The sequence below is a fragment of the Rosa rugosa genome, chromosome 1, assembly GCF_958449725.1.
Source record: "Rosa rugosa chromosome 1, drRosRugo1.1, whole genome shotgun sequence".
Lineage (NCBI taxonomy): Eukaryota > Viridiplantae > Streptophyta > Magnoliopsida > Rosales > Rosaceae > Rosa > Rosa rugosa.
This window is the reverse complement of record NC_084820.1, coordinates 58,005,102-58,024,700: the sequence shown is the minus strand read 5'-3', so window position 1 is coordinate 58,024,700 and position 19,599 is coordinate 58,005,102. Positions and strand designations below refer to the sequence as shown.

Sequence of the window (19,599 nt, the reverse complement as noted above, 5' to 3'; positions counted from 1 at the left end):
GAGGAACAGGAAGAGCTGGAAAACTATTAGAATTTCCTGATGAAAAAGGGTTGGTTAATTAGGGTCTTCAGCTTTGAGTCATATTTCCAATCACTGGAATCTCTCTTAATATGTTCTATGAAATATGCTTAATTTAATTTGCAGTCTTGGTTGAATTGGGTTTTGCTTTCTCTTATGGCTATAATTCAGTCAGGAAATTTCTAGCGCCTTTTTTTCATACTTGAGCAAGGACCTGCTGATGTTTTGTTTTCCCCCATCTGCTTGTACTTTGTACTGCTTTGAAGAGCGTGTTTCTTTGATTTAATACTAAACTAGGCAAACATGCCGTTTTGCTCACTTCTATCTTCTTTGGCTTAGAAAGAAAGCAAACAAAGTTCCGAAAGTATGGTCAGGAATCAGAATGCTTTTCAAAAGATCCCATTTCTTTAGCCAGAAGTTCAGCTGTACATTATGCATAAAAACTGGAAAAGCATTTACTCAGAAACTTACAACCGCACCATGTTTATGCTCCTTCCCTTTCAATCATCAGTTTCTACTTCTCCTTTAGCCTTTGGAAAGAGTCTTTTAAAACTTCAGCGCCGCGTAACATGCGTCGAAAATATGCTGAATTCTCACAATACAATCAAAAAATGGAATGAAGACCAATAGAATTGACTTCAAAATTTTCACCCGCATACAGGAGTAATGTAGATTCTGGTAATGAAAAAAAATTGATGATACAACCAAAATTAAAAAAAGAACCAAGACTGAGCTAAATTAGCTTTCTAGTTCACTGCGTATCCAGTCTTGTGCGCACATCAGTGCTTGGATGGTAGCAGGTTTCAGTGCAATCCAATCACGATCAAGCACTCTTCCTCCGGTGTTGAATGCCGAGTCTAATGAAGCTTTTGACATGGGCATCCCCAACACGTTGCGCGCCATCATAGATAGAATAGGATACCTAGGAGTGTGAACTTTCCACCAATTTAATACATTAAATCCAGGGGCATTACGAGGAAAAAGAGGTTCCTCCAAGTACTTGTCCAAATCTGACTTTGAGCCTTCGCTCTGACTAGTTTCCTGCAGATATGTATCAAAACCAGTCAGCCTGTCCCTAGAGTCCCTTCCAGAACTAGGCAAGCGAGAACCACCGCCTACTTGCCAAGCCAACCCTTGATCCAAGGAAGCTAAGCTGATGGAATGTTCGTCATAGAGCTCTTTGACGCACTCAAAAACATCACATATCCGGCCTGGGGCACCACTTCCAAAAATTTGTGCATAGAAATACTCTACCAGTTTCATCTTAAACTGAGGATCTAACACAGCCGCAACTGCTAAACCCAAGCTACACCTCTGCCAATATTCTTCAAATTTGCTCCTCATCTTAAAAGCCAAAGAACTAATATAATCATCTGGATTCTTGCACCACTCATTCAGCTGCAAGTATACACCACAGAGCTCATGAAAATATAGATTTGCAGTTGGAGACGTGAATCTTGTAAAAACATTAGTAACCTCAACAAAGTGCTTCAAGTAGCTAGTAATGACAGTGGCTCTATCCCATTCAATATCAGAAGGGCACATTGTATAGACAGGGTCATTCTCTTGCAACAGAGCAAATACAGCTCTGTACAACAACGCAATTTCAAGCATAGCATATGTGGAGTTCCATTGCAATGGATTATCTAGACATATGCACCTCTCACCCTGGATTCCAACTTCGCGAGCTATCTCATCGAATTTTGATTGTATTACTTGCGAACTTTTGACATACCGTATACTTCCTCGAATCTTAGCAGTCATCTCACCTAGAGCTTCAAGAGCATCCTGAACCATCATATTGATAACATTTGCTGCACAGCGTACATCAAATAATTGGCCATTGCAATAAAGGAACTTGTTTTGGGACTGCCTGTCTCTGATTTTTAAGGCTATGTTGTCATTGGTGGAAAAGCTATCAAATGTCATGGAGAACAACTTGCGATCAATATCCCAATCCATAAGAGATTTTATGATAATTTCTGAAAGCATGTCTTCTGTATGAGAAGAGTCAACCATGATGAAACTTAAAATCTTCTTGTTTAACTGCCAAGATTCATCAATGTACAGTGCAGTCAAACACAAGAACTCAGAACCATCCAAAGAGGCCCACATATCAGCAGTAAGGCTGATTTTACCAGGCAACTTATCCAAGACTTCACTCACCTTCTGCTTCTCTTTGGCGTAGATCTCCATACAGTCAGCCTCAACCCCTTCAGAAGTCACAAGCTCAAAGAAAGGCTGTAGATTTTTGACAAATACTCTGAATCCAACCTGCTCAACCATAGCCAATGGATAGCCATGTAAAATTATCATTCGAGCAAGATCAAATCTACTTCTCGTTTGATTAAAGTTACTACTCCCATAGTTACTGATGTCATCTTTTGTTTGCTCTTGCTCAAACCTAATATTCACAAGGTTAATAACTTCATCCTTTCTCTGTTCTTGATCAAAATTTGCAATAGTAAGAGCTCCTTCCTTTTTCTTTTCTCTTGCTGTATAGATTTGAGGTAGGTTAGCTCTTCTCTGACACCTTATCAAATGATTCCTCAAATGTGATGTCCCACTAGTACTTGATCCACTGAGTTTCTTTTTACAATGTCTACAGACAGCAATACAAGAGTCACCTTTTTTAATCCTATCAAAGTCATTCCACACCACAGATTTTAATCTGGTTGACTTGACAATTACAGCATCTGACATATCCATTGCATAAACCTAGTAATTCAACAGTATCTGCACATAACAAACATGCACACATATTCATTAATAGTATGATCACTAACCCAAAAAGGATAACACAATGCAGCTGAGGACTACAACAAACTTGGGCATGCACAAACAGGACACAAGGACATGACAGCCCTGTACAGCTCAAAACAATCTAGAGAAATGAAAATAACAAGAATCTCGCAGACCTGACCGCCACCTTTCTTGTGATCTATTCAGTTATACAGTACAAACAAGTTATTTTTTACTAAATCTGCTAACAGCTAATCCAAAATATAGCTAGTTTTTTTTGTGATAACTATAATCCAACCAACAACTGAATACTATCCATCCGAAATGCCTGTACTCACTCATGCAAACAGCTAAAGGAATATGTATCCTGAACTGCTGAGATTCTAATCCAGATCCAGCAAGATCGGTGATCTCAAGCCTATTGAGTTACTTAATCCTCGTGTACCGAGCTTTGATGCCCAACAATCACATCAGATGATAATGTGATTGAATTATCATATGATAATTTACAAGACACAACTGCTGGATTGTGGTGCCAAAAGACACTATAGGAAGACTGGAGGATAAGGTATGCAAATTTCTCAAAAACTAACAGCACTCAGTTAAAAAAACAGCACCCAAACAAGCCAAAAGAAAACTTGACAGAAATGAACGAGCATGCGATATGGGAACACATGTCCCAATCTCAGAAACACGAAACAACCACCTCTATATAAAAGAACAGGAATCGGTGAAATTAAGCCCTCAATACTCCTCTACAGTTTTCCAATATAGATCAACTAGTTCTTATACTTGTAACATTATAACAACCCACCACACACACGTCGAAGCTCTATGATCTCTATATAACAAAACACCACCAATAGTTGGGTTTACACAGCAAGAACAATGAATAATGGGTTTTTTTCACAAGATAAGTATAAATATTTCAACCATGAGCCCAACAAACAGAAATTCATGAACTTGAAATCAATGTTTGATATAAACCGATTAGAAGAGAATAATCATATAACTAATGAACACTCCAGGTATATTTTAGGTAAGCTATTTTGGCAGAACCAAGAGTAATACAAGTAAAGATGGCAGCTTTATCCTCTTCAATGCCCTCACGAGCTTTACTGTACAGGAGTAGAGAGAGAGAGAGAGAGAGAATTGAAGAAACAAAACAGGGTCTGGAAATTCGACCCGAATATTGAACTCGGGTCAGAGTCCAGGACAGGCGAAAGAGGCGAAATTGTTTCTTTTTTTTTTAAGAAGAGCACCTCGAGCTCGCCGGATCTGTAACGGATCAGGGCGGCCAGGACCCGCCTGACCCAACCGACTCGAACCGGGTCGAAACCCACCGGGTCAAAGGGCCCACTTGCAACCGGTATTACGGTTCTCGGATCGGAATCGGAGCATGTAAATATAAATAAAGCAACATAATAATCCAAAAGGAGCAGAGAGAGAGAGAGAGAGAGAATAAAAGCCCCGACTAACATTCGGAGTCGGAGTCGGAGTCGGAGCCCAGAAGGTAAATTCTAGGCTTCAAACCCCCCAATATTAACGAAATTCTTTGAAATTGACAAACGATAGAAGAACAAGATTAGGGTTTTGAAACGTACGTTGGCCGGAGAAGCTGAGCCGGAGCCGAATTTGCGAGGGTGGCGAAGACAATTGGGGATTGGGGTTAGGGTTTGAGAGAGAGAGAGAGTGAGAAAGAGAGAGTGGCAGTCGGGGTAAATATGGAAGGGGAACCAATTTGGTAAGAAGGCGCGCAACGGAGGGGGATGGCAGTAGTTTAATTACTACTTTACCCTCGCTCCCAACACAGTCTCCTTTGGGATTTTACTTCTTTTTGTTATGGTCAGCATGTTTTTACTTCGTAGGGTAATTTTACTCATGAACAATAAAGTACTGTTCAGTACATAAAATTAATTAAAAAAATTTTTTCTATCGAACAGCGGCACGTTAATTTCATTAGTCAATCAGCGAAATTATACATCATGATTCATGAACCACCCTAAATAAAGTTAATGTTTTATCAGGGTGATTCATGAACCACCCGCCTAGAGGTCTGGGCGTTAGTTCCCTAGCCACCGCCCGACTAGCGCCTAGCGATTTTTCGAACCTTGTGTTTTATGTCTTGACCCCTCTAGTTTCAGATCCTGGTTCTGCCACTGACAACAAGTGCATGTAGGTTCTCAAATATTTAACTTGATGGCTGCCTTACACTGTAGTCCAGTTTTTGGGCCTGCTTACATTTTTTTTTTTACCCATTTTTATTTTTATTTTTACTTCATATATGTTTGATGGAAATGAAATTTGAACATCTAATCTCTATAATTGTTAGATAGATTAGTTAACAAACTATTCACAGTTCACTGGCTTAATTACAATTGTTGATTAGGTGGAAAGTATTGTGAAATAGTTATGAACATATTGGTCAGGACTTGGGCAGTTGATCACATCTAGAGTTTTGCTACTACCATCATGTGCGTTATTCATCAAATGTATACAGTTGGTGTGTGTCAAAAGTTGGATGGGAAATTTGTTTACACCTACAACTATGTTTAATATGTACAGTAACAGACTCACTCAAAACAAAAAGATGAGACTCCAATAGGCAAACAAAAGATTTTGGCCTAGGAAAATAGCTAGCTATTTTTTGTTGACTTTGTCAAGAGGAACCCAAATGCTTCCTAGGTCCAAGATAAACTCCTTCAGCGCATGTGAAATGCTCCAACTGTGCATTGCAGCACAGTGCCTGACAGTGGTGGAGCCAGAATTTAAACCTAACTGGGGCACAAATATAAAATATCAAAACATGAAAAATCTATAAATGAAATTCTATCTATTAAAATGATGATTGTTCTCGACGAGATTTCATATTTTAAAATTGTTTCTAAACATTTTCCTTATTTATGCTAGTAAAATGTCTTTCTCAATAAATGAAATCAAACAATCAAGTATCAAATCGGAACAAGATTTGATTTTTCTTGTAAATGTACTCCATATAAAGAAAATATTTTATAATTAATTAATCCATTCAAAATTTGAAAAATACAACATACCAAAAAACAACAAGGTTTGATTTTTCTTTTAAAAGTATTAAATAAAGAAAATATTTTATAATTAATTAATCCATAGATCAACTAAGTTACTTAAATAATTAAAATAAAAATGCTGAAGCTAAGGAGAATCGAACCCTGAAAGGGTTTCAGGGCAAAAAGAAGTCTTCCCGCTGCACCATGATGGCAACTTGGGGTGCTTATTAACTAAATTTTATTTATATGTAAACATTTAGTGCGTCCCGTGACCCATAAATTTGAGTTTCTTTGTTAATTCGTGTTTATAGGTTATAATATATAACCATCATATCCTTATTATTTCCGCGGGAATATCTAGTTATCTACAAGCTCCCCTCCAAAGTTAAATGCTGGAGATTGTCATTTAACTATTTTTCAATTCTAGGCTAGCTGGTTTTGTGTATATCTAATCCGGTCAACGAATAAAAAAATTCGATTCTTTAATCTAGACAATGATGAATTGACAAACACCAGAGGCTGTAAAGATGTTGTATACATAATTGTTCGTATGCTACTATGCTATAAGCAATGGCCGTTAAACACAACATGAAGCCTCAGTATTGTCGTTCGGTCGTTCCACCAATGAACATTGTTTCAGTACTGATCCTGAGGTCTCTATAAATACTACCCAAAGCGCCATTGATAGATATCCTAGCTAGCATGCAAGTATCTTCTAAGAAGCAAGATGAACATGAAGCTTTCGTTGCTCTCATGTTTGCTGCTTCTATCTGTATCATGCAACAGCGCTAACCAAGTTGGCAACCTCAACAAGTTGATAAAGTCTCACAGATATCAAAAGCCTCTTCAGTCTGAGTCGCAGAATGGCTTAGATCAGGTTGGAGATAACACTTATTCTCCAGTGTATGTTGGATCCCAAGATGGGTCAAAGGAAGCCGATAAGGTTGAGGCTTTGCCCGGACAACCAACCGAAGGAGTGGATTTTAATCAATATGCAGGATATGTTACGGTTGACGCTGACGCTGGGAGAGCATTGTTCTACTACTTTGTAGAGTCGCCCCAGAACTCTTCAACAAAACCTCTGGTGCTATGGTTAAATGGAGGTAAATATTTCATATCTAGATTGCCAACATGTTAACATTATGCCCCAGTGTTAATTAGATTGATTATTTAGTACGTGCATCGATTAGGGCACAGAATTATAAATATACATCGGTCAACAAAGTAAGAATGCATTTTCTTGTCTTTGTTATGTGCTAGCAAAAATTTGGTCAATCACCTTTAAATCTAAATTTAATGGTGAAAAGAAATATTTTCTAACTAGTGTGAGTTGATTTATATTTCACAAGATCTACATCTAATTTGATTGACCAAAACTTTTATATATAAACAATTAAAGTTACAGACCAAGAAAACACTATATATTAATGTAGGCATATAATGATGAAAATGAAATTCTAATCTAAGAACGGGGTACATCATGACAAATTGACAAGAAAATCCAATGGAATGGTGATTTTAGACAGCATATCTATGTATGACCAATTAATGATGTTGTATATGTTCATGCATGTATGTTACAGGACCAGGATGCTCGTCTCTTGGATATGGAGCCATGGAAGAACTGGGACCTTTCAGAGTCAACAGTGATGGGAACTCACTATACAAGAATGGTTATGCATGGAACAATGGTACGTTCCCATGACCTATAATCTGTTTAGTTTATTTGTGTAGCAACAGTAATAGAGAAAGAATGCTCGTATTCCACCTGTTCGTATTATATATAATTCAATCCATTTAGACAAACTAAAGAGCTGTGAATGCATTCATTGCAGAGGCAAATGTCCTCTTCTTGGAGTCTCCGGCAGGAGTTGGGTTCTCATATTCAAACACAACATCTGACTATCAAAACGTGGGTGACAACAAAACTGCCTCTGACTCTTACAAGTTTCTTATTAACTGGCTAGAAAAATTTCCTGAATACAAAACCAGAGACTTCTTCATCACTGGAGAGAGTTACGCTGGTCACTACGTACCTCAGCTTGCATACACCATTGTCTCTGAGTCCAAAATCACAAATCAAACGAAAATCAACCTCAAAGGAATTGCAGTGAGTTAAATTTCTTATTTTCTTGTAATTTAATTATATATCAACGTGACTACAAGACTGTTTACTTATGGCTTCTCTGTCTACGTATATTAACTATATTTGCAGATCGGGAATGCCTGGATTGATGCTAGTACCGGTACACAGGGTGGTTATGATTATTTGTGGACACATGCTTTGAATTCTGACGAAACCAGTGCAGGAATCAATAAATATTGCGATTTCGTTACTTTTAATATCTCAAGCACATGTGAAAAATATATGAGTCAGTCAGAGAATGAGGTTGGAGAAATTGATTCTTACAACATATACGCTCCACTTTGCAATACAGAATCCAAACCTGCAGCCTCAACTGTTTCAGTAAGTCTCTAACTAATTGAGAAGAGATTTATTCTAACAAATTATTAGTAATATTAGGAAGTGTGTTCAATTTGAAATTGATGCATGATGTACATGATCATCAGGTATATGAATTTGATCCATGCTCTGACAACTATGTGAACACCTATCTAAATCTTCCGGAGGTTCAAGCAGCTCTTCATGCTAAACCCACACAATGGTCAGCTTGCAGGTATGCATCTACAGAAATTATAGAAAACTTGATTCAAGATTAAAGAAGAAAAAGAAGAAGATTTTCAATTACTCTGTTTATTTTACAAATTGACCTTAATTTTTTCTTGGTGTCTAGTAATGTTGGATGGACGGACAGCCCAGTTACCGTCCTCCCCATAATACAAGAGCTCGTAGCAAGTGGAATCAGATTATGGATATATAGGTCAGCACATAACTTGATCAAATCATTTTTTTTTCTTTATGATTTTTTCATTATTAAGGCAAAAAATAAGGGTTACATATGTATACTCATAGTGATGTTCGGCGTATGGATTGTGTTTGTTTTTGTGTGCAGTGGAGACGTTGATTCGATAGTAGCAGTGACAACTACAAGATACGCCATTAACACGCTGAACTTAAAGACTGAGACTCCATTTCGGCCATGGTACTCTAGCACCGGCGAGGTTGGAGGATATGTGATTAGTTACGAGGGGTTGGTATTTGCCACACACTACAAAAAAATTGACTTTTTACTACGGATGAAAAACGTCGTAAAAATATGAAAAAGCGTCGCAAAAAGTTTTTTACGACGGCTTTGCGACGGTTGAGCACGCGTCGCTAAAAAACGCGTAGCAAATGTTTAACCATTATTTACGACAGATTACACACGTCGTAAATACTATTTCCGACGGATTTTGCGACACATTTTTGTATGTCGTAAAAAATGCACTATTAGTCAAAAATTTTTTGGCGACATTAGAGTCCCGTCGCAATTGTTCTATTTTTAAAAAATTATTATTTTTAATTAAAATCTACTTTCGTTCTACTAATTTCCATACATTACAATATTGATGTTGTTTCCCAATTACGGTCATAATATATATCATATGATAAAAAAACAAATTTATATTAATAACAAATTGACAAATACAATTATCTCCAATTGAATGTCAATAGGAAATAATATCATGAAAATAATCATGAGGTCGTTTTCGAAATAAAATAAGAGCACCCCTATTCCTACTAATATTGAAACCAACTGCCTTCAAGCTATTCAGAAAAGTCTTCTACACGTAGATGTCAATCCAGTGGAAGATATCCAAGTGCTTCTTGTCTTCTTGATCCCATTCGTATTTCTCTTTTTCTATTTCCCTGGGCAGGCCAATGGTGTCTTACAGAGACTATCTGGTAATGATGTTCTCTTTTTATTGACACCTCTTGTAGTAGTAAAATCTCCAAATTTAATCTGTACATTGCTTTTGGGCTTATGAGTCTAGTCTAAGGTCTGCATGTTCACAAGATCTTAGGTTAGTTCTCAGTAGAGACATCCAAAATTCATTGATCTGAGCTCAATTAAAGATGATAATAGTAACCAATAAAGTCTAATAGAATACTAAAAGTAGAGTATTAAAGATAACCAATTGCAAATATATTGTAATTGATTATGCAAATGGTAGCTCACAAAGTAATACAGTAACCAAACCTAGCAATAATCATGCATTATGTAAAGCTGCTGAAGTAAAAGCCAATAGATCGAAATGATATTCTATGCTAACACAAAGACACAAAGGAAATTCCCAGTGCAGTAACCATTTAAATTAGAGGAGAAGAGCATACCTCCACTCACAATGTTTGTGAAGCTCAGATGACAATGAGGTGGTGTCACCTGCATCAAGCAAAAGCATTAACTTATTGTCAGTTTGACACAATTCTCTTGCTATAAGGAAAAAAGTAAAGTCTGAAGTCCTCGTTCTCTAACAATACCTGAAAATTGGTAAGCCCAAATAAAATGCATAAACAAACTACACAAAAATCTTTTGTAAACATCTCCTGCACGCTTGGAACTTAAAATACTCCTACCTTATTTATTTAATTGAGTATCAACAGACTCTCAGCATTCTCTAAATGCTTCAATCTCCCTTGGTCATCACCACCCATGGAGGCCAGCTTCGCCCTGTCTAGAGTTCATGCCTTTTTCAGCTACATGTAATTCAAAAAGAACTCATATAATATACAAATAAAACCCATAAATTATCAAAGACAATGTCAATAAAAACAAAAACTTAAAGATTTAACTGCATAGAAAATCTAACACCCCCTTTCAAATACCATTAAGATAATCAGAGTATTCTAAAACCTTAGTTGCAGCGACAATTTTTTTCGAAAACGAAAGGTCACAAGTCAATTCAATCACCCAGTAATTCAGATTGCAAAATTTGATGAATCTTACCGAACAAAATAGCATCAATTACCAAATACACTTCAAGTAGACAAAAGCATCAATGGGTTTTTAGAACCAGACTCTGATATATCCATTTCTGCACATAAAAAACTAGAATTCATTCCCAAAATTGGAAATTAAGTGATCGAATTTGAAGAATTAAACAAAAAAGAAAACAGGATACCATTGGAGATCCATATACAGACAACCCCAAAGTGAATGTCGAAATCAAATTGGAAAAGCAGCAGAACAGAAATCATAGATACATCCAGGTGAGTAGATTCGTCAAACCACAACCGTAAACATTATTAAGAGAATTGAATAAGTTTACCTAAATTAGACGGACAGCGTGTTAGTTTCTGAAATAATAGAACTTCGAAAACCTTAACAAGAGCAAAGAAGTAACCTCATTCAGAGAGACAGAAATCTGGGGAGCGGGTGAGACCGTCTCAGATAGGAGAGTGGGCGAAAAATAAACGACGAGAGATTTCATGGAGAGTGGGCGGCTAATGTGTGAGAGGGTGAGACCGTCTCAGATAGGAGATAAGAATAAACCCTTTTTTTTTCCACCTTCAATATGTCGCAAACGAACATGTTTTCCTTTATTTACGACAACTGTGCGACGTTTTTAAATCAGGCGTCGGAAATCTATAAGCGCCGATATTTACCGCGCAAGGTTTGAATAACCGCCCAATTTTTTTAAATAATTTACGACGGCCGCTTCCATGTGTCGCAATAAAATGTCGTTAATAACTCTTTTTCTTGTAGTGACAGTAAGGGGAGCAGGCCATGAGGTTCCAAGCTACCAACCAGAGCGAGCACTCACCTTGTTCACATCTTTCATTCAAGGGGCGCCACTTCCTTCCTCTTGATTGATCAGAATATCATTTTAATTTCCACCACATAGGTCGACAGAGCTGGCGAATTAAGCTTCAACACAGTACATAACACATCTGTAACACCTAGATAAATTCCTGCACAATAACAAGAGACTGTTTGAAATAATTGAAGCTAGCTGATCAAGAAGAACAAGTGATTGACCATTACACGTACAACATATGTGTGTGTATGCATTTCTGCTATTTTGTTTTAATGCTTGGCTTGTTTCATTTATGTTTGCTATTAACATCTTATTGAAAGTTCAATAAAAATCAAGGTTTATTCCCCGTCTTTGGTGTTGGAAGAGCTGTCGACCCTGAATTATAGGACAATACTATCCTGCTTTATTTTTTATTTTTTTTGAGAATGAATAAAACCTTTTATTTCAAAATAACAATATTACATAAGACAGGAATGATCGGTGGTGGACAAAAGTTCCTCACTCTCCTCCCTAAGAACTAGGCCTGGGATTTCTGAACCGGGAACCGATGGAATCGCACCGACCCGAACCGTAATAGGTGATTCGGTCCGGTTCGGCATATTAAAAACGTCACTTTTTGCTGGAGCCGAACCGTTTGACAAACTGCAATTCGGTTCCGGTTCTGCACTTTTCTAACTGTAAAGAACCGAAGGAACGGGTCATAGTCCCTATTAGCCCATATAACTATATAAGTGATATAACCCCATAAGTCTATAACGTTTTAGAAGCCTATATGCATGATTTTAGAGCCCATAACCCATATTCGATCAACAAACTAAAAAAAACCCCATTTTTATCACCCATTTCGATAAGAGCGGTTTCAATATTGAACTAAGCTCTTCACTTCTTCGTTCTTCCCCAATTTGAAAACCTAGAAATACTCAAATACCAAGTTCATTTGAAATACCAAATTAGCAAATACCAAACCCTCGATCCTTATTCAATCATCTAAAATCCCAAATCCCAAACACCCGACCCTTACTTTCAATCCCAAATTCCCAATTCTCAAATAATCGAACCTTACCAGAGGGCTTCGAATTCAAGTATCCCTGGAGAAGGAGTGCAAACATATCATCCTAGCACCAAGAAAGCTGTTGCAAAGAGAAATAGGGCAGAGAAGAAACCGAAAGCAGCAGCTTCATCAAGGGAGAGAAGTTGGATTTGGAAGCACTTTGATAAGCAGGACCACCTAATTATTGAGACAATTATTATGTACTGGTACCGCTTTATTGCTTCTGTAGTTATGTAGATGTGACTGGGAATAGCTGGGAAACTGCAAAATTGGGTGTAGTTCTTGCTGTGTACAGGAACCGGTTACAATCAATAACCGAACTGAAAAATACGGTTCCGGCAAAAAAAAGTGACCTAACCGAACTGAAAAAATCTTAACGATTCCGGTTCCAGTTCCGGCAAAAAATGCCAAAAACAGAACCGATCCAAGGCCTACTAAGAACAACCTCAGTTACGGGTCCGTCATCCACAATGACATCCATGAGCCAAGCCGGCCCAACTCCTAACCAAACTAATCGCCCCTCAACTCGGGCTACAGAATAAGACCAATTCTGAGAGTCACGATAAATCCTTGCAGCCAATATTACAAACTGCCACTTCCCCTTCATCAACACCGTGTCCCAAACCAACCAAACCACGTGCAAGAGCAAGTCACCATCACATTGACAACAAGAAAACACTGAGAGTAAAACATGTAATCCCCATAAATAACTCCATATCACTGACACTTCATCCACATTAACCTAGGAGTCAAAGTACATCCTCACAGCCAACCTCAAGAAGAAAAATACTCCTTTCGACACCATGACCCAAAATTTCCAGACCACGTGCAAGAGCTTTTCTCCATTACTTTGACCACAAAAAGGTTAGTAAAACTGTTTTTGATCCCAAGTAAAAAAATTATTAAGGGTCAATAAAAATTTTACTGAGGGTTAGTAAATTATTTTATTGATAGTCAATACCAGTTTCAATGACTAGATTGGCAGATACCAGATATTTATTGAGGGTCAATAATTTTTTTTTATTGTGGGTTAATATATTAAAAAAAAAATTTATTGAGATTCAATAAAAGTTCTGGTGAAATCTTCGGTGACCTCTCTCTCATGCCATATAGTGACAAAGAGAAAGAGGGAAAAACAATAAAAAAAATAAACCAAACATATTTTTTTCGAAAAGAGAAAATAAATTACAACTTAAAACCTCTCAAAGAATAAAAAAAAGGTAAGCTTGAGAGGCAGTAAGGGATAGAGATCATCAATATATCATCAAATCCACAAAATATTATTCTAATTATGAATAAACAACTAGCATATATTCAAAAGTCAAGCAAACCCTAGGGTTTGAGCGGAACAGAGAGCGGCGGTGATCCTTCCGAGGATCCGAGGATCGCTTAGCAGTGGTGAGGCTATTTATCGTGGGATGGTGATGATGAGGGCATTGGCGGTTTCTTTGCTCGTGTTTCTCTTCAGCGTTGGCCAGTGTGGAAAGTACCTGAGTCGATGTTCATCTTCGACCTCAGATCGGTGCTGCATCTGGTCCAACAGACGGGAATTGATGGTTTGTTTGGCTGACCGGCTGCTATGGCGATGGGGTAGACCACCAGACGTCGGCACGGTGACGGGGACGGTCAGATTGTGTGGCCGAGGATGTCATCATCTGGATCTTTTGACAGTGACGACACCATCTGGGATGGAGGCGCTGCAGGGCGGGCTGGTTCCAGGCGTGCGGCGATCGGAGGTGCAACACAGGACGACGGTGGTACCAATCCTCTACTTTGGCGCCTGGTCATCTCGGTATAATCACACTGTGAGTACCACAATTGCGTGCTTGGCGAGTAGTGTTCATTGTGCTGGGACGAACATAGTCTTGAGGCATCTACCGATCTCTTGCACGCCTGAGTGACAGATTCTGATGATTTGGTCTCCAAACCTCACGGTCATGGCAATGGTCTCATTGTTGGTAATTATCTTGAGGAGGCTGGGAATTTATCTTCAGTTTTCTGTAAGTTTCTCTATAAGTGATTCAGAGCAGTATTTTATTGTACATGAACTACCCGTTGGTGTAGTACACCTTCTGGTTTGTTCTAGCTTAGCTCTAACTTCAAGCTGTTTGTGGCTTGTGTCTGCTCCCAAGGTTTTTCGGGATGCCATTCTAAACGATTGTAATCGTTAAAAGTTTCAATGAATTCACTTTTCAAAAAAAGTAAGGGATAGAGATTGGTTCCAAAATTCACCATGAATTAATGTCCTGTTTTAGCAATTGCATCCGCCAAGAAATTCGCTTCTCACTTAACATGCTTGATTTCTGTGGTTTGTAGTTGTTTGCGTAACTGGTTGATATCATGGATGATGGGTTTGAGGCGCCAAGGAACTTGTGCTGAACCAGAAATAACATCAATCAGAATTTTGGAGTCATCTTCAATCTCTAAATGAGTAAAACCATGGAGTAAAGCCGTGTGAAGTCCTCCTCGTAATGAAAAATCTTTAGCTAACAACACATCAACATAATTTAAACGTTTATAGATTAAAATAGGAAGTCCACCTGCATTCCTAAAAACAAAACCTCCAGTTGCATTCGAAGTTGAAAGCACCAAACCATCAAAGTTAAGCTTGACAAAACCTTCCTTTAGATGGCATCACCTAATTAAGCTGGCTATAGAGGGCTTCTGAGTAGATGTGGAGTTAGACTGGAAATAGCATGTATAGGAATTGGCTGCAGCATAGAAAACACGATTTGGGATAAAAGGCTTATGTCTAAAAATAAGATCATTCCTAGCTTTCCAAATAAAATTAGCAGTATGCAAAACTATGCTAAATGGATTTGTTTCCTAAGAATGAAAGCTAGATAAGAAATCAATCCAATCAATATAGGAACCCTGCCAAGTTTCAGGATGGAAATGAGGGAATATAGAGCACCAAATCTAGTTAGTAAACAAAACATATTAGAAAAGGAATTAAAAGGAAAAAAAAAATTTGGAAAAAAATAGAGATTTATTGGGAAAATCTTATGTAAGTACAACTTTTTTTTTTTATTTAGGCGGGAAAAAGTTGTAGAATTAGACTTTTAAGACATTCTTTTTTAACAACTAGACATTAATTTCGTTGATAATCAAGCGCAATTATAGATAAAAAGTCACTCTAAAGACACAATTAAAATAAGTATAATAACAATAGTACAATAATTCAGTAATTTCACCACCAATCGTTGCCACAATTAAACTAGAATTTCAATGTCGACTTTTCTCTCTGCTAGGGTTCCCTCTCTAGCCGAGAATCTGATCGAGTCTTGCGTTTGGATGGCGGAGGAGGGAGCGGCGTCTACTCTTTCACTGTCGGCTGAGGCCGTGGCGAGCCTGATGGGGGCCGGAGAGACTATCCAAGACCTTTTCTTCTATCTGTGTGGTCAGCTGTTGTCGGTGAAGGTTGCGATGCATCGGGTCTCCGGTGTGAGGACTCGGATCCGTGATGGGGAGCCGGGAGTCGTCCAGTTCCAGGGGCATGCAGGAGGCGAAGATCTATGCTCTTCATGGAGGATCTTGGGTCGATAAGGGTCTGTTAGAGTCGGGCTCTACTGGGATCGATCTGATGCTGGTGGCGGCCTCGGCTCGGAAGGCAGCGTTCGCGGGCGCAGGGATGAGTTTGTTGGTTTCATTGGGGTTGGCGTCGGCAACTGGTGTTGGTGGCCGGGGATGGACCTTGGCTCTTGGTGGGTGTGGCGACGAGGCTACTGGGTTCAGAGCCTCCGCATTTTTCAGTGGGAAACACTAATTTGAATTTAGGGTTTTCTGTTAGGCTGTGGGGCTTTGGGCCGAGTTGTAACATGGGCCATGACATTTCGAGGGTTTTGGAGCTAGATTTCAAGGGCTGGAAAGGTTTTTAGGCCGTACTGCTGTGGATCTGCACGTGGAGGGTTAGGAGATCGAGGACTACGCTGCCTTATGTTGAAGCGCTCGCTTGGATGGATGCATAGATGTACACCAATGGGTCTTAGGCGTCAATGTCTTCATGTCGGCTGCTTTTGCTTAGGGTTGTGTAGGTCTTCGGTCCTTTTTGTTTTTTCTTTCTGTCTTTTTTTCTTTGAATAATTGAGCATTGCTTAGCTCTTGCCCTTTCCTACCCTTGGTCGTAGCTGTTTGCTGGTTGATAAGTGATGATGTAAACCAGAAGGGTCTTTAGGCATCACCGCTTGTCAAGTCAGTGGCTCTGCTGTTGAGTCACAAATTACTTATGCAATTGTGCCCCATAATTATGAAAATTGATTTTTCTTTCATGCTATTTTACCCTTTTTAATCCATTTCCTTTTATTTGTAGGAAACCTTGCATTGAGAATAAAATGACTATTTGAGGCTTGAAATGCGGAAATTTGAAGCTAGGGGAAGAAGACAAGGAGATTGGAAGAAAATTGCAAATCGACTTTTCCGGTGATTTTTCCGGCAAACTTTTCCGGCGAGCCGCCACTCATGGAGGGCCTTTTCTCCAGCAAAGGAGGACTATGGTTGTGAGAATCTCCCATCACTTGAAATTCAAATATCTCCCTACACCTTGTCCTTTTGTCACCTTGCCAATTTGGGACCATTTGGGGGACAATGGTGTAAGAGCATCTCTTGCACACTTTGGGACCAAAGAGGACACACATAGCTGATCAAAGAGAGGCCAAAGACTCATTCTTCATGACTCCATTCAATCATCTTCATCCTATCCATGATCCATTTTTCTCTCTAGAGAAGACACCACCATTTCCACCACTAAAACCATCATTTCCACCACTACAACCTCCATTTCCTCCACCACTCAACACCACAACTCATCTTAGAGATTCCAAATTTCACTATTCTTACCAATATCAAGAGCTTGGAGCAAGGAGAAGGAGGTGACTACCACCACATCATGTTCTTGGAGACCCATCTCCACCACCTCTTCCGGCATCATCAATAGTCACCCTTTACTCCCTATCTCTTATGTATTTGATGTTTAATAGAATGTTGAAGCTTGTGTATCTAACTATATGTTAGTAGTGAACTAGTTGGGGCTAGGGTTGAAAGCCCTAGCCAAACTTGCTTGTATTGATGCTTTTGTTTATAAATTGATGCAAATTCATGTTGTCATTCTCACATGCTAAGTCAATAGTTGAATGCATTACTTAGACCTAATCAATTTGAGTTATGTGTTTGCCATGACATGAAGTTTTTCCTAGAGATTGATTACCTTTAAGCAAAAAGAGTGCATGAAAGCACACCATGTGTGCATGTGAGGGTAGTGAGCTAAAATCACCTAGAGATAGGATTGGTTTGCTTGCTTGGTTACCTAAACTCTAAGCTTTATGCATTTAGGGGCAAAGGATTGAGACCTATCTGGTAATTGAATTTGTCTCTAGGTAGTTAGCTCTATACTTATCCGGTTAGAGTTAATAAAATGAAAGGAGTTTAAGCCTTAGTAGTCCTATCCGGATGCTAAGAGGGTAGTTGGACAATTAGTTTTGCATCATTCATATTCAATTGCTTTAATGCTTGCAACTGCAAGGGAGGCAAAAGGTGAAACCCGATGCCCTAACTCCCATCCATTTTATAACAACTTGTTTGGTTTAGCTTAGTTTATATGACTTGCTTTCATTGTTTCAATTTGAATATAAACCAATCTCTAAATCAAAATCAAATCTCTACACACCATCTTGCACATACTCACCATGAACTTTGGTTCACTTGTGAGCATTTGTTTGTGATTGTACATTTGCATATTATGAGGGGTTTTCGAATCCCTCGCTTGACGGAGTGTCGTCATTGATATTATTAATGGAACCTGATTTCGTTTCCCTCAAAAAAAAAAATTAAACTAAAATTTCAGATAGTAAAACCAAAAATTAAGTCTCTTTCCTTTTTTATTGAATTAGTTTTGAACATATTGGTTGGGACTTGGGCAGTTATGGTCAATCTAGGGTTTTGCTACTACTCTCATCAAGTACGTATTGTCTTCATCAAATTCTACCGTCAACGTATGTCAAAAGTCAGATGAGAAATATTATTAAACACATACATTCACATGCAAGTGAATTTAATTTGTACAGTAATAGACTCACTCAAAACAAAAGGATGAGACTCCAATAGGCAAATAAAACTATAAAAGATTTTAGCCGAGGAAGATAGCGAGCTATAGTTTGACCCATAAATTTGAGTTTCTTTGTTAATTCTTGATTATAGGTTATAACTAGTCCCAAAGCCCGCGCAATGTTGCGGGTTTGTTTTCTTTCCAAGTACTATGCGTAATAAAGTAGTAAATATAATTCAAGAAATGTCGGCATACTTTCATACTGGATATGTAATGTAAATGAAGTTGTTATTATTTTACAGATTGTAAAAACTGGTGTTCTAACCAAACTTGTGTATTTAAATATTTTAAAATAGACAAAGATAACAAATTTGGTACAAAACTTGGCTAACTAATGTGAGTCCAACTGAAGCACAATAATTTAGAACAGCATACAGATTGAATAAGTAGTTCAATTTTCATAGTTCTTCTGTAATTACACCAACGACATCCAAGACATCACCTTCTTTTTATCAACTAATTAAAGCGAATGTCTTTAATTAAGAGCATAATATTAGTCATCTCCGCACATTTAGCTAAAAGAAGAAGAAATACAGGTAAATGTCAATCATGCTTGACGTGGTCGTAAGTAATTCATACCTCCCAAAATCAAGAAGGCCATTATGACGCCAAAACTAATCGGTGGCAATACCATAATAGAATATATGAAGCAGGGGCAAAATCGTCAATTAACTCTTCATTTTGTTTGTCCTTTTGCTGAATGGGTTTTAGTATAGTTATAACTAGTAATAGTTGCCCGCGCTTTGCTGCGGGAGTTAGCATTGTCAATCGATCCAGTTATAATAATGCATTCTTGCTCGATTGTTTTTGATAAAAAATAAAAATAAAAACTAAAATGTGTTATATAGTTGTGAAAATATTGATTTACAGTGTAATGTGCTCACGTAGATAAATAACAATTTTGATAGACTCACTCTTATATTTTAATAATGTTTGGCTCCAAAACCAGTTGGCTTGCAAAC

The 19,599-nt window shown here is 38.2% G+C and overlaps 2 protein-coding genes and 1 long non-coding RNA gene across 6 annotated transcripts in view; 1 reads left to right on the top strand and 2 right to left on the bottom strand.

Moving 5' to 3' along the window:
- Positions 1-630: 630 nt before the first annotated feature.
- LOC133725669 (zinc finger BED domain-containing protein RICESLEEPER 1-like) lies at positions 631-4,509 on the bottom strand. 2 transcript variants are annotated; one of them, XM_062153011.1, is made up of 2 exons: positions 4,365-4,509; positions 631-2,754 (listed from the first exon to the last, which is right to left on the bottom strand). In XM_062153011.1, exon 2 carries the CDS (start codon positions 2,725-2,727, stop codon positions 757-759), a length of 1,971 nt encoding a protein of 656 aa, XP_062008995.1. In that variant the 5' UTR covers positions 2,728-2,754; positions 4,365-4,509; the 3' UTR covers positions 631-756. The 2 variants fall into 2 exon arrangements, with proteins under 2 accessions (XP_062008995.1, XP_062008996.1); XM_062153012.1 differs by lacking the exon at positions 4,365-4,509 and adding an exon at positions 3,832-4,336.
- Positions 4,510-6,466: 1,957 nt separating this feature from the next.
- Positions 6,467-19,599, top strand: part of LOC133725671 (serine carboxypeptidase 1-like) — a 13,784-nt gene continuing 651 nt past the window's right edge. The window contains exons 1-8 of one of the 2 annotated variants that reach the window (XM_062153014.1): positions 6,467-6,889; positions 7,370-7,477; positions 7,622-7,896; positions 8,002-8,253; positions 8,358-8,464; positions 8,582-8,668; positions 8,801-8,954; positions 11,440-11,832. In XM_062153014.1, the coding sequence (XP_062008998.1) occupies positions 6,514-6,889; positions 7,370-7,477; positions 7,622-7,896; positions 8,002-8,253; positions 8,358-8,464; positions 8,582-8,668; positions 8,801-8,954; positions 11,440-11,538 (1,458 nt within the window). In that variant the 5' untranslated portion in view covers positions 6,467-6,513 and the 3' untranslated portion in view covers positions 11,539-11,832. Of the gene's footprint in view, positions 6,890-7,369; positions 7,478-7,621; positions 7,897-8,001; positions 8,254-8,357; positions 8,465-8,581; positions 8,669-8,800; positions 8,955-11,439; positions 11,833-19,599 lie in introns of those variants that run through there. The other variant, XM_062153013.1, reaches the window with a different exon arrangement.
- Positions 9,465-10,734, bottom strand: LOC133725672 (uncharacterized). Of its 2 annotated transcripts, XR_009854523.1 has the most exons (4): positions 10,676-10,734; positions 10,306-10,399; positions 10,063-10,111; positions 9,465-9,730 (listed from the first exon to the last, which is right to left on the bottom strand). It is a non-coding gene; the product is annotated as an uncharacterized LOC133725672 (long non-coding RNA). The 2 variants fall into 2 exon arrangements; XR_009854522.1 differs by having other exon boundaries at positions 10,306-10,732.